The following is a 15,018-nucleotide window of genomic DNA, read 5'->3' on the forward strand; positions in this document are numbered from 1 at the left end:
ACATCCTGGAGGCGGAACTGAGGAACTTGCTCATGGACTGGACTCACTGCTGTTGCAAAGGCAGGCGAGGCATAAAGTAGACAGCCCAGCTCCACGGTGGGGACTGCCGTGCAGGGTCGGGGCACCTGTCTAGTCTAGGAGCGGTGTGGACGAGTACAGGGAACTGAATGCAGCCCAGCCTCAGGACCTCAGCGGGCCCTGGTGCCTGCGGTGTGTGACCCACCCGAACCCGCAGGCTCCCCACAGTCGGCTCAGGCGGGGCCCCTGCCTCTGGCCTGGTCCCACTGAGTCGCAGGAAGCAGCGGCCGAGGGAGGCTTGTTTCCATTTCCCCAGGAGATGAGACCACAGGTCAAGGGGCCTGACAGGGGGCAAAATAGATCTCACACACACACAAGGCCCACGGGCTTGTGGGGAGCGAGAGACCAGGAAACGCTGGGACCCGCCCTTCTCCCTCCCCCTGCCTCCTCCTCCCGAGGTTTCAGTGAGGTAAGGGCAGGCTCTGTACTTCCCCTCAAAGAGGGCTCCTAAAGTGTCTGCAGTGAAGCATCCTTCCCTCACCGCCCCTTCAGTAATTCCCGGAAGCAAAAGGCCTTACCTCTGCTGACAAAACACTGTTAAAAATAACTAAATACTAAAATAAACACGAGGCTTGCTCAAAACCACACAGCCAATGGGGCTGCAAGAGGCTGACCCCAAAGTCACCTGCTGTGTAGGGTTCCTACCCCTATTTTGCAGCTTCTGAATCTCTGCAGACCCCATAGCCAGTGGTGAAGGGAGAGGGGGATAGGATTTGTCGATTGTTATCCGATATTGCTTACAATAAAACATGTCTAGGACTTGTTATTCTCGGGCCAATGGATGAACTTCGTGAATGAGTGAAACCCCTACTTAGTTTCCATCTGTGCAGTCACCTCCCGTGTGCCAGGCACGGGAGTGGTTTCCTTTGTCTCAAGCAGAGTAAAGGGGTCCCCTCTAAAATTTGACCTTGGGTCCCTCAGACTTCTCCCCAAGCAAAAATCCAATATCCTTCTAGTCTTTGGGGAATGTGGAGTTGCCTGTTTGCTTGGATTCTGCCATGAGGGTGAGATTTCTTTTACAACTTTCCCTAAATACAAAGAAACTTCTCTAGATCCCTCTGGCAGCAGGGGTCTCTCAATCACAGAGCAGCAGGTGAGCGATGCTAATTCCCCGGGTGCCTGCCTGCCCTGCGGTGGCTCCGGACAGCGTCTGCATCCGGGGGAACGTCACCTGGGTGGGATCACTGGGCGGCGGTCAATGAATTCACGGAGCCGGACGGCAGCCATCATGGACGCGATTCTGAAAAAAACATTGCCGAGTGAAGGTTCGTACACCTTTCCGAACCTGTCCTGTCTAGTACTACAAAGTCTGTCTTGAAAGAAATCACGGTGAGAAAACTCATATAGCAGAGGACTATCCATGTCTTCTGCTAGACTACGTAGGGAAGGAAATAAACTAGTAAAGGGGCAAAAGTGGAAAGCATAAGCCAATACATACAGACATGCTTTTCTTTAAAAATAAAAAGTACTGTGCCAGCCGGGCACTCGGCCTCCTTTCTCACCCTTCCGAGGGGGCTTTCCCACTGCACAAGCTTGCAGGCTGGGTATCACATTTCCCAGACTCCCTTGCACCTAGAGTTCTGCATGTGAATTAGACTCCTCCAGTCAGATGTTCTGGAGTGAGATTTGGCAAGCAAAGGAGACAGAGGCCGTTTCCTGCTGCTTTGACTTTTTCTACTGGCCAGCAAGGTTGTGAAGATATGGGGTGATGTCTTTCCACCACAGAACTCCAGGGTCCTACCCCCAGCTTTAGGGATGTCAAGAAGAAGTTGCGTTGAAGGCATTGGCTGAACCCCGTGTTCCAGTGTTCAAACACCGGCTTTGTGAGTGTGGAGAGGGAGCTGCAGTGGCAGTGGTGGTGGCTTTGGGAGTAGGTTATTGAACTCAGTTGTTCTGGAATCAGCTTCCTGATTAGGGCAGAGGTCACGCTTTCCATGATGGATCAGTTTTGTGGCGGTTTTCTAGAATCTTTCTGGAGGCTTTCGCCAGAGTCTGTTCCTCTAGGCCTTCCAATGATTTTTTAAGCACCTCATTATCTATATCAAACCCTTTCTGTTTCCTGTACTGACCCTGGACTTAAATGTATAATATGTATTGTTTCTAGTCTAAAATTTCATATTGCATCTGTTCATTTGCTAGAGGAGATGACTTGCCACAGAAAACCACGACATCTAAATGTTCGCTTGAGAAAGCGTCAACAATAGGGAGGGGAACTGTGCGCCTGGGGGACAGAGGTGGGAGAAAGCCTTACTCTTTTACAGTTTACCTTTTGTGCACCTTATGAATTTTGTGCTATGTGTATATGTTATGTGTATACAAAGACAACTGGGCCTCGGATTTGCAGAAACATGGCCAATGGTCTAGCAGGAGAACACTGGACTGAGACCCACGTGATCACCGGCAGGTCTTTTCCCTGCTGCAATGGACTGAAAGTGTCCTCCCCCAAATTCAGACGTTGGAACCCTATTCCCAAAGCGATGGTGTTAGGAGGTGGGGCCTTTGGGAGGTAACTAGGTCATGAAGATGGGGTCCTTCTGAATGGGGCCGGTGCTCTTATGAAAGAGACCCCAGAGAGCTGTCTTGCCTTCCTTCTGCCATGTGAGGACACAACAAGAAGTTGGCAGTCTGCAACCTGGAAGAGGGTTCTCACCAGATCTTGAACATACCGGCACCCTGATCTTAGACTTCCATCCTCCAGAACCATGAGAAATGATAGTCTGTTGTTTATAGACCACTCAATCTGTGGTGGTTCCTTATAGCAACCCAAGTGGACTGAGGTACCCACGCTCTATATGGATGACTTTGATCTCTCTGTGGAGGGGTGAGTGAGGCAATAATGTGGCCCTGAGTGTTCTGTAAGCTAAGACGTACCTTTGAGAAAAGAGAAAGATGAGTTTCCATTTATAAGCATGTATTATGTGTCAGATAACCTGTATTAACTCACATTAGCCTCCCAGAAACCCTATGAAGTATTATCACCATGTTACTGACAAGAAAACTGATGTACTGAGGAGTAAAGTCACTTGTACAAGGAAACAGAGGTGGACCTCTCCTGATCGAGAAACGTTTTTCTTAACAACTGTGCTCTATTGAAACAACCACAGAGCACCGAGACCTCCAGCCAAAGCAAAACTGGGACGGCGCGAAAGAAGCAGGAGGGAGAAAGGGTTGGACAAAGCGCCAGCCTCCCTCCCTGCCCTTTCTAGTCAACACGCGTGAACTCCTCGTCCGCAGGCCAGCGAGCTGCTTTACTTAGAGCGTGTTCTTCAAGCAACGTGAAAATTTTCAGACAAGATTACCCTTTTTTAGCAGAAGAGTTTGGCTATCCCACAGAGCCCATTCATTATACAATGTGTTTTTACTTTTGGCATTGGTGGGATTGTAAAAAAAAGAAGAAAGGAAGAAAGAATGAAAGAGCAAATCTGAGTAAACACAACTGAGCTCTTGCTGAAACTCAGAAAGCTGTGACTGCTGGGGTTTTACTTCATTGGAAGTGACACGCTGGAGAGAAGGGTGCAAGGCGTTCAGGACATTTGTGCTCATAACAAAGACAACACCAAGTGCGCCTTTGATGACAGAGTGATTGCTCAGTGCCTAGACATTCTGAATCAGCACCCTAGGGAGTAAACTGGTCATGGGTTGCATGCTTTGGTCATGTCCCGAAAACATTTTCAGGGGAAGATATTAACAGGTCACTTTGGGTCTAAACCTGAGCTCCAGAGTAATCAGCAGACCTTGTCTGGGAGTGATTCCAGACCCGCATTCCGCATCTTTGAGAATTCCTCTACCATGTATATAAGGGATACCAAGTCACACGTTGCAAGGTAGTTATCTCTTGATAAGATACATAAGAAAATGTAGTTTGCAAACAAAACACTTGTCACCGTCTGTCATACTGTGTGTTTACTTGTGTTTCTTGCTCACATCTGTTTACCCCATTAGAAAGCAGTCTCCACGGGGGCAGGAGGGTTATCTGTTTTGTTCACTGTCGTATCCCTGGGGCCAAAGGTAACTTTTGGCCCAATAAATAGTAAATATTTATTGGATAACTGAATGTGCCATAATTTATGAAACCCAATCCCCTAATGTTGGACATTTTGGTCATTCTGAACATCTATAGGAATATATTTTGATTCTATTGAAATTATTTCTTAAGATATGTTCCTAAGAATGAGTCGAAGTTTGGGCATCTTCAGGGCTCTTACTTAGGAAGATTTTAGCCACTTTCATTAATTAGTGCTGGACCATAAACCACTTTGGTTAGAGTCCCAAGGCAAAGAAATTAAAATTTAACAATAGAATTTTTTATTATGCTGATATTCAGAAGGTGAACTAAAGTAAATGAATAACAGATGTACATTGCAACAAATTTCCTCAAGGTTAATATTCAACATGCTAACTTCAGGAACAAATGTATAAGATTTATTTTGTCAATTTTCTCAGCAATTTTTTGATATTATAGAATATATTACTGATCAATCAGATTTCTATAAAATACATGAACATTGCAAAAAAGCTGATAAAATCTGCACATTTATGGTAAAATTTCTTAGCAAATAATGATGGAACTTTCTCAACCTGATAAAGAATATCTGCAGAAACCTACAGCTAGCATCATACTTAATGGTGAAAGACTGGATGATTTATTCTCAAAATCGGGAACAAAACAAGGATGTTACTCTTGCCACTCCTATCCAACACTGTGCTGGAAGTCTTAGCCAGTGCAATAAGACAAGAAAAGGAAATAAAAGGCATAGAGATGGGAAAGGAAGAAAACTGTCCCTATCTGTAAGTAACACAATTGTCTGTGTAAAATCTTTGGGAATCTACACATAAACTCCCCAAACCAATTGAACAAGACCACAGGATACAAGGTCAACACATAGAAAATAATTATATTTCTATACTTTAAATCAAAAAGTGGAACCAAAATTTAAAGTACAACTATTTACAACCACTGAAAAAAAGAAAGGAATATGAGGCATGAATCTAACAAGATGTCAGATGCACAGGCTGTATGTGCCGAAAACTACAAAATGCTGATGAAAGAAATCGAGAAGACCAGAGACACATACTGTGTTCATGGATTGGAAGATAACATAGTAAAGATGACAGTTCTCCCCAGATAGAGCTGGTTTACCTGATCAAACTTCCCAGCAGGACTTCTTTTTGTGGGTAGAGACAAGCTTATGCAACAATTTATTTGGAAATGCAAGGGAACTAAACTAGCCAGAGCAGTTTTGAAGAAGAACAAGCACCTTCTGCCAGAAAGGGATGGAAACAAACTGGTCCTCAGCTGACACCCACTTACTTCATTCAGTGCTCACAAGTCCTGAGAGCCGTTCATGACTATCTTGAATTTGTATAAGATGTTAATGACATGTGTAAGGTCACACATCTAGTCAACAGAAAAGGCCAGGTGGGTCTGACTCCAGAGCCCGTGCTCCTTCTGCTGCAGGGCCACTGCGCCACGGATCCACTCAACACATATTGTTGGTCACACACCTCCGTCTTGCACCAGACCAGCCAGTAGAGAAAGAGAATTTAGCAAAAGCTATGTGGTTCTGCCCTCATGCTACTTACACAGTGGAGGAGATGAAGTCAGATAACCATCACAGAGTCGCACGAGGCCACATAAAATTAAAGCTCAGTAGTTCCTAAAACAGAATCCTCTGACCAGTTGTTTTTAGGTAGCTGAGCAGCTGTGTCCCTCCTCCATGGGAATTCACAGGAAAGGCTCTGAGAGCAGATAAGTTACATTTGCTTCGGAACACCCAAACATCTCCCTTGATTTGAAGCACGTGAAATGCTCTCCTTAGGACATGGGCTTTCCAAGGGCTAGAAAACATTTCTAAAAATTGGCATCTATTTTTAGGGTAGGAAAGAGTTAAAAATAACATTTAAGTCAGAGGTTGGGTCCTCCCAGTACAACACCAAGTGGATCCAGTAGTAATTACCTGGTAAGTTTAATCAACTTTTGAGCTTCAATTAAATGATAACTAGCATGTTATCATTTAGTTAATCTGTCCCAAGAAGGGGCAGAGGCAGGATCTTAGAGTCAGGGTCCCAAGACTCCATGGCCTGTCTAGTAGTTTTGGGGAAATTCGAGGACTAGTCGGGCAGTGACATTTAAACTGGTGTCTGAATGGCAACAGTGGATTTTCTGGATGTACTTTATAACCCCGAGCCCCGGGTGCCTTTTTCCTTGGAGGTGTGGCATCGGTATTCACAGCATTGGTGGCTGTTGGGTTCGTGGGGAAAGCCATGCCCTAGTGACCTGACAGTGCAGAGAAGGTGTGGGGGGATCTGACCCCCCTCAGCAGTGGGACGTCTACCCTGGCTAGGAGTGTGACAGCAGCCTCAGTGACTGCAGGATTGCTCTCTAGCTAGGACAACTGCTCCCAGCAGCTTTTGAGCACTTGTGTCGTGACGGAACATGTAGAGAAGGGTTTTCAGTAACTGAGTTCCCTTGACGGTCTCCTGTTGCTTGTGCTTCCTCAGGAAGCTGCTCTTCCCAGTTCAGGAAGGCTGGTTGCCTGCCTCCCCCCGCCCCCCGTCATTGGATGCTTTTCCTTTCCTTCTTCTCTAGTCTAAATTCCACCCATTCTTCAGGGCCTTGTTCCAGCCCTACATCATCTCCTACAAGGCCTCTGTTCTGAGTTCCAAAGGCCCATTCCCCACCTCTGAATTCCCAGTCACTGATTCATGCTGTCATGCATTTTGGTTCTAAGGGCTTTCTCCATTGGTTTGTTGGTTTCTGAATTCATTTACTCATTCTATCATTTAAGAAAATATTTAATGATCGGCCAGCCTGGTGGTGTAGTGATTAAGTTCGCGCACTCCACTTCGCTGGCCTGGGTTCGCAGGTTCAGATCCCTGCTTGTCAAGCCATGCTGTGGCAGGTGTCCCACATATAAAATAGAGGAAGATGGGCACAGGTGTTAGCTTAGGGCCAGTCTTCCTCAGCAAAAAGAGGAGAATTGGCGGCAGATGTTAGCTCAGGGCTAATCTTCCTCAGAAAAAAAAAAAGAAAGAAAAAATATTTAATGAGTGACAAATTTATGCCAGGCCTTGGATAAGGCTCTAGAGATTCTTCAAAGAACAAGATGTGAGTTTCGCACAGTCTTGCCTCTCCAGCTGAAATGTAAGTTCCTACATGTTGGAAGCACATTGTTTTGGAGGCCGCTATCTTCACTCTCCTTGTCTTTCTCCTACCTCACTGTCTTGCAAAGTGTTTGCCATCCAAGGAAATGCTCTCTGCATACTTTAGAATGAATGAATAAATGAAAGATTCAATCAATCAATCAGTCAACTCAGTAACCTGGTAATCCAGTTAGCAGTTTTTAAGCTTTGTTCTTCTTGTATCATAGGAACCAGATACCTTAATATAAGCATACCTGATTTCTAAGAAAAAATCCACAAAGTTTCTTTAAATTGTGAGCTCCATCTCCAGAACATTCAAAATGCACTCAGCTATTGGTAATGCAACCGCTAAGAGAGTGGAGAGAGCGGGACGGCAGCAGCACCATCCTGGGGTTACCTGCTCGGGCCTCAGCAGCTGGAGGCCTCCTTGTTCTTAAAAGCAGTCCTCCGAAGACAGCAGTTACTTCAGCTGCCTCCTGGTGGTGGCTATACTGCAGAGGCACCCTGCAGAGTTGTAGCACTTGATCCCTTTACATCATTCAAAGGGTATTGTGATGCATTGTGGGTTAGGCAGTTTTGCTAGGTAATGCCTTTCAGGTCTCCGGCTCATAAAAAGCAACGATTCTTAGGTCTCTATGAGAGCGCAGCTGCATGTGCAAGAAAAGGTGAAAATTAGTGTGGAAAGGAAAACCATGTAGACAAATAACCCAGACTGTTTCATCACTAGAACTTTCTTTCCTATAAAGATTATTCCAGGGGCAGCGTTAAGTCAAAGATCTAGGTGGTGCTGTACCTGCAAGTACCGCCCTCCGTGGGAGTGGATCGAGGGGGCAGGGGCCGGCACAAGGGACAAAGGAGTCCAGCTCTGCGTGGCCCAAGATAGATTAGGCTCCATCCTGCTGCTATTAAGGCATCGAAGAAGGCTTTTAACTGTTTAAAAATAGACTTCAAACCGATCCACAAAGCAGGATAGCAGCACTGCTGTAGAACAGCAGGTCATAACCTGAGAGCAGAATGGCGAGAATGTGCGTTCAACCAACCTTATCAAAACCAAAAAGGAAACGAAACACGAGTGTTATCCACAGCAGGCTGGCCTGCGTACAGGAACACCTCTTAGTTAAATCATGTTCGCAGCTACAAAGTAAAGCGTTCCCATAAGCTTCCAGACGGCACTGAGGAAAGACCAAAGACTAGGCTGGGGTTCCCATGGGAGCCTAACCTGCATAGAACAGACAGATAATTTAATACCAGAGTCTTAGTGACACAGCATTTTGTTGAAAGCAGATATGCTAGGGAAAATTTAATTATAAGAACAGAACTGACATAGTGGGCTCACACTAGTGGAAATGATAAACGGTTCTCATTTGTTGAGTAAGCACCTTCTATGTGCCAGGCATTGGGTTAGCTATCCGATATATATCATCTCACATCCCCACCCTGACCACGGAAGGTGAAGATATCCACATGAAATTGTAGGCTGAGAGAGGCTGAGGAACTTGCCTGAAGTCATACAACGAGGCTGTAATCAATCTAGGATTTGAATCCAGCTCCTCCTGACACTGAAGCCCAGGAGGAATTACATTTTAATTAAAATATGTTCGTTTTTAATTTTAAGAATAATAACCCATATTCTTCATGAAGAAACAAACAAAAACTCCCCATGTTATTCATAGAAATATACTTGGGAATACAAAAAAAGTACAAAAAAGAAAGTTAAAAAATGAACATAGGGTCCGGCCCTGTGGCGCAGTGGTTAAGTTCGCACATTCCACTTTGGTGGCCCGGGGTTACCCGGTTCGGATCCCCGGTGCAGACCTAACACTGCTCATTAAGCCATGCTGTGGCTGGAATTCCACATACGAAATAGAGGAAGATGGGCATGGATGTTAGCTCAGGGCCAGTTTTCCTCAGCAAAAAGAGGAGGATCGGTCACAGATGTTAGTTCAGGGCTAATCTTCCTCAAAAAAAAAAGAACATAAATCTCACTAATCCAAAATTTTTGTTTTCCACAATCGGTGAACAACAGTTTAGACATCATTCTAAACATATAAAGGGATTGACACTAAGCTTTATAAACAAAAATAATTTTAGAAAACTAGGGTCATACTATATGTGCCACAGATATAAAATATAAAAATATAATTTAAGTAAATTTTAAAACATTAACTTAAAATTCAAATAAAAAATTATGGTGACTAATCTACACAGTAGACGAGGTCATGTGGATTAGTCATAGATTCCTCTAAACAGTAGGGACTGCTTCTGCATGAAGATGTTCGCTCATATACATTTCCTCAAGCTTATCCGAAACTTATTGACCTCTCATACATAGTTCTCCGTTCTCTTCTACTTAACAATGTCCTCCAAATTTCGCCTCTGGGTTTTGTAAGTGGCGAGCTAATGGTTCCTTTCAGAAAAGTGTTAGTGAGATCATCTCGTAAAATCTGGTTATGAGGCCATCAGTCTATCTTTTCACAGTGCTGTGTTGCCATTTGACTCTCTCAAGGGTCAAAAGATTGCCAGGCCATCCTGAGCACCATCCACGGAAGAAATCATCACCTTTTCTTCTAAGTCTTAGCTTCTAGCTTCAAAGGATATTCGTTAAAGAACTCTTCCCCAGTTAGCTCACTGGGGGGCATCTCTCCTCATAATCTCATGTTTCTTCCCTGGTGACATCAGAGAGCTCCGAGACTTTCCTCATCTGCATATGATGTGGAGTCGGTGAGCCAAGGAGTTGAAAGAAAGATTTCTTAGACTCTTAAGATCTGGCAGTAGTGCTCTTTTATTTAGAGAATAGAATAGCATGGGGACAGGACCCATGGGCAGTCAGAGCTTCTGCTGCTGCCGGCATGGGGACAGGACCCATGGGCAGTCAGGCTGCTGCGTGGGGACAGGGCCCACGGGCAGTCAGAGATGCTGCTGGCATGGGGAGCTGCTGCTGCCACCGCTGGCATGGGGACAGGACCCATGGGCAGGCAGAGTTGCTCCCGGTATGTTGCTGTTGCTGCTGCCGCTTCTGCTGCAAAGTTGGGTGGAGAGTAAGACTAAATTTAAGGCATAGGTATGTGAGTCATCTCTTTGCAAGACAAAGAATATGTAAAAAAGTTAAAACGGTATCAGTGCCCGTAGGGTCCGGCCATTTGGCGGTCCCACAACTTTTAGATAAGAATCAAACCGGATTGAGTAAATGGCAGAAGTCACCGCTTGAATATTATCCTCAGCTACAGACAAAGGAGGATTGGGTGGAGGGGTGGTGCGTTACATGAAGTTGCCAGACAGTAAACAACTTAAGTTCTTGCCTCTGGCATTGATTAAGAGTTTCTAGAGATAAGGCCATCCCCCTTCTTCCTGGCACAGAGAGGGAGGCATCTTCACAGATAGAGGTTTCCCTTAGAAATGTAAATGTTTCCCAACAAAGGGACAAGCAAATTCCACTCCTCGGAGCCTGCTTCTCATCTGTAGTTTTAAAATTAACCAGTCTAAAAATCCTCATTACATAGAACCTCTAAATATCCTATTTAAAATAATACATGCCCTCATAGTTCAGATAATACAGAAAAACATAGTTAGGAACACTAAAATAATCTGAAATCCTTCATTCCAGAGACACTACTATTACTGTTTGAGCTCATTAAATATATCACAGCTATTATTAGTGTGGGGAGCCATGGTATACTTGGATCCCTATGCATTGAGGGTTGTCACAGGAGAAGCTGTGACTTCTAGTTACCCAGACATTATTCTAGGAGAGAGCAACTCTGCTGAGTATTCCTCACCTACTTTCCTGAAACATCCTCATCCTGGCTGCCTTTGAACATGGAGTCAGCTCTAGCTGGCAGGTTCCCTGTCACTCCTCTGGTCCCCTTGCTGGCTTCCTCCACCTCTCTAGTCTAAAGGTGCCCTTCAAACAGAGGAGCCCTCTAGCCCCAAAGAGGATGAAGATCCCTGTAGCAAAGACTGTGGTGTCCTACCCAGATTCCGCCTTCAGGACTGAGGCATTTCCGTATCTGCTCAGAGTGTGTGTTGCCTCTTGGTGACTCACAACTGAATCTCTCTCCAAGAATTGCCCTTGGCTGTAGGAAACTGTCTTCCACACTTTATGCTCCCACCTGCAGGCAGCCTACCTCCCATGACTTGTCAATATGAGGACACCAAGGTCCAGCCCCCTGGGGCTGGACAACTTTGGACAACTGTGAAGGGCCATCTCAACTCTAGTGGTCCCTGGGAATCAACTGGCTGAGGCTGAACTGCTGTGTCTGAGTTCAGTTTCTCCCTCATGCAATCCTGCTCCCTTGGTTCAATTGCAGAGACAGTTCCTGACAGCATTCCCCAGGGAACCACCTCTATGCCATGCTCTGTCTTGATGAGGATTTTTAGGCTGCTTAATTTTAAAACGGTTTATGATGAGGATTTTTAGGCTGCTTACTTTTAAAACTGCAGATGAGAAGCAGGCTCTGAGGACTGGAATTTTGCTTGCCCTTTTGAGACATTTGCATTTGTGAAGGAAGGGGGGATGACCTTGTAGGGACCTGAAATTGGCCACCCCAGGATATGTCTCTTTGGCATCAGGATTGTTTTGGGCTGATAGCTTTCGATAAACTGGGACAGGGAGGGAGGCTCTGGGGAATGGAACTTGCCCTTGTTGGGACACATTTACGTTTGTAAGGTAAATCTCTATCTGTAAAAGGTGCCTCCCTCTCTGTACCAGGAAGAAGAAGAGAGATGACCTTGTCCCTAGAAACTCTTAATGGGGAAGGCAAGAACTTAAGTTGGTTGCTGTCTGGCAATCCCATGTAACTGGTTTAGGGTGGTGGCGTCTAACCTTTCTAACCTTTACTTAATCCGATTTGATTCTTGTCTAAAAGTCATGGGATCACCGAATGACCAGTCCCCACCTGCGCTGATACTATTTTAACTTTTTTTCATGTTCTTTCCTTTGTCTTCATAAAGAGATGACTCATATACCTATGCCTTAAATTTAGCCCTAACCCTCAACTCGGGGCAGCAGCAGGAGCTCTGACTGCCCGTGGGTCCTGTCCCCATGCACCAGCTCTGCCTGCCCATGGGCCCTGTCCCCATGCCAGCGGGGGCAGCAGAAGCGGTGGCAGCAGAAGCTCTGACTGCCCATGGGTCCTGTCCCCATGCTACACTATTCTCTAAATAAAAGAGCACTACTGCCAGATCTTAAGAGTCTAAGAAATCTTTCTTTCGACTCCTCGGCTCACCGACCCCGCATCAGTCTCACAGGCTACCTCCCAGTGGAGCTAATTTAAAAGAGTTGGTTCTGGGAGATGTCCAAGGATTTTGGATTCTGGAATTCCCTCACCTACTGGCAGACTGTCAGGGAGCACCTCCCCACTGGTGGCAGGTGAAGCAGGGACAGCCCCTGGCATTCTGTAGTGAAAAGATTGTTAAGACTTCCACTTATGTTACCAAAGGATAGGATGTGAGTAGAAGGAAACACACTGGCAGGTGCAGTTTCTCAGGTGTTGGAGAGGTTGGAGGAAGAAGTCATTCTGAGATCGTTGAAATTGGATGGCTCTCGATGAGTACCATCTATGTTTTGTAGTAAGACAGTGAATGTCTGAGTGTGACTAATCATGAATTTAGGCAAAATGTGAAGGCAGGGGACCCTCTATGCAGCATACAGGGAGACTCGTTTGTTGCAGCAGGAGGGCAGAAACAGATGAAAATCAGGCTCAGTTCTTAAATACAAGTCTAGCAGAGCCCCAGAGAATAACCGCAACAACTTCGCCAGGCCAATGTTAAGGCCATAGATGGAAAGGAGAGGCGACCTAAGATTTGGGATGAGGAAAAAGGGGTCAACGCACTTGAGAACCTTGAAGACTCAGACTCCTCTGAATTCTCTGGGCCTGCAGAAGTGGCCCACCCCTCTCAGTTAAGAGTCATTGTTCCTCCCTTGTTGATTCCTTGGAGACAAGGCAGTGACGGCCCCTGCCCCTCCTTCAGAATTTACCCCCTTCTCCCCTTTTGGCCACCAGACAATAATTAGACCAAGTAACAACATAATCTGCCGGGGAGGTACTGGACCTGCTAAGAGAGAAAAGAAACTATGAGTCAAAAGAATATAAACTGAAATCTAATCGTGAGGAAAGATTAGACAAGCTTAAATATTCTACAAAATAACTGGCCCGAACTCTTTAAAAATGATGAAGTCAAGAAAGATTGAGAAAGGCTGAGAAACTCTTCTAGACTAAAAGACTAAAGAGACGTGACAAATAGAAGCCCTATGTGACCTTGGACTGGGTTCCGGCCCGGAGGTGACAGGGCTTTGCAGCAGATTCAGACTGCACTTCCAAACCCCACTTAGGACTAAGGTTCTCCTTCCCCAGCTGAAGGTGCTGCCTGCTGACAGATCACAGTTCAGTCCCTCCCCAGGAATTTCCCTAAAGTGAAAAAAGTTTTCTCTGCCAAGACTACACCCTTCCTGGAGCAGCTCACACGCAATGAAGGTTAACACGGGCCCATAAAAGTCCCACCTCCTGGCCCCAGCTGGAGGCGTCTCTGAACTTCGTTCCAGCCTCAGAGCTCTGCATGGCATTGGCTGGGGCCTCATTGGATGCAAGTGGCTCACAGTTCAGCTGACCCCTCTGCCACATCCTGTTTCCTTTGCTCGCTTACAAGGGTTGCTACTGGAGCGGCCCCAGCAGACGCCCTCATGTAAATTTCTGTCTGAGTGCGTTTCCTGGGAAACTCTATCTACGAGCCCAGCCCAAAGGCGAAATTCTTCTCCCTTTAAAAGAACCGCAGTCCTGCCTTCTCTGCCTGCCTCCAGTCAAATGTTGGAGAGAGGTTGAGGGAATGGTGACTAAAGAGTATTCCATTAAAAGAAGGCTTAAAAGATGTCGGCACAAGGAAAAAACTTCCCAGTGATCCAGAAATTATTCTCAAGTTTCTGGTATCCTGAAATCTTATTAAAAAATCCAAAATTTTCAGAGTTATCTAACACTCCTTAGAAACAATTTAAGAATTTCTCTTTATCGGACAAATGTTACATCAATGTTTAAGGAGAACCCACCAGGTGCACATTACCGCACTGGCCTGCATTTGGAACCAAGCACACGCCAGAATTTCCCCCTGGCTGGAAACTAGGGCAGTAAACCTACCACAGGAGGGTGGGCCTTCGCACAGGATCACAAGAGGTGACACCTGTGGCAGCACTTTGTTGGTTTGCAAAAGTTGGTTACAATGATATGGGACAGTATAGACCTCAGAAACTCTATGGACTAGGATGGCTCACTGACTCACTAGGTGAATCCACCCTACAGGACAATTGCATATGGGACACTTTCCCTAGACATTTTATTGAGAAAAATTTCAAACTTACAGAAAAGTTGCGAGAATAATGCAATGATCATCCACGTACCTTTCATTTAGTTTTGCCAGTTTTTTGTCTTGTTTTTTAAAGATTTTTATTTTCCTTTTTCTCCCCAAAGACCCCCAGTACATAGTTGCATTTTTTTAGTTGTGAGTCCTTCTAGTTGTGGCATGTGGGACGCTGCCTCAATGTGACCTGATGAGCGGTGCCATGTCTGCGCCCAGGATCCGAACCAGTGAAACCCCGGACCTCCAAAGCGGAACGGGCGAACTCAACCACTCGGCCACAGGGCTGGCCCCTTGCCAGTTTTGTATATTTTGCTATATTACATATCTGTTTTCCCCAATCATTTGAAAGTAGACATCATGACACTTAACTCTAAACATTTCAGCATGAATCTCCTAAGAATAAAGATATTTTCTATTAACCCCAGGATGTTGTCTCACTTAAGAAAAATA

At 45.5% G+C, this 15,018-nt stretch overlaps 1 protein-coding gene across 1 annotated transcript in view; it reads right to left on the reverse strand.

The window, feature by feature from the left end:
* The window catches only part of SPMIP3 (sperm microtubule inner protein 3), a 33,451-nt gene extending 25,714 nt beyond the window's left edge, over positions 1 to 7,737 (reverse strand). Inside the window, exons 1-2 of the mRNA XM_003364551.5 lie at positions 7,619 to 7,737; positions 1,250 to 1,318 (exon numbers count right to left, since the gene is read on the reverse strand). Of these exons, the coding sequence (XP_003364599.3) occupies positions 1,250 to 1,308 (59 nt within the window). The 5' untranslated portion in view covers positions 1,309 to 1,318; positions 7,619 to 7,737. The remainder of the gene's footprint in view (positions 1 to 1,249; positions 1,319 to 7,618) is intronic.
* Positions 7,738 to 15,018: the final 7,281 nt, after the last annotated feature.

Source organism: Equus caballus, chromosome 30 (assembly GCF_041296265.1).
Source record: "Equus caballus isolate H_3958 breed thoroughbred chromosome 30, TB-T2T, whole genome shotgun sequence".
NCBI classification, from domain to species: Eukaryota; Metazoa; Chordata; class Mammalia; order Perissodactyla; family Equidae; genus Equus; species Equus caballus.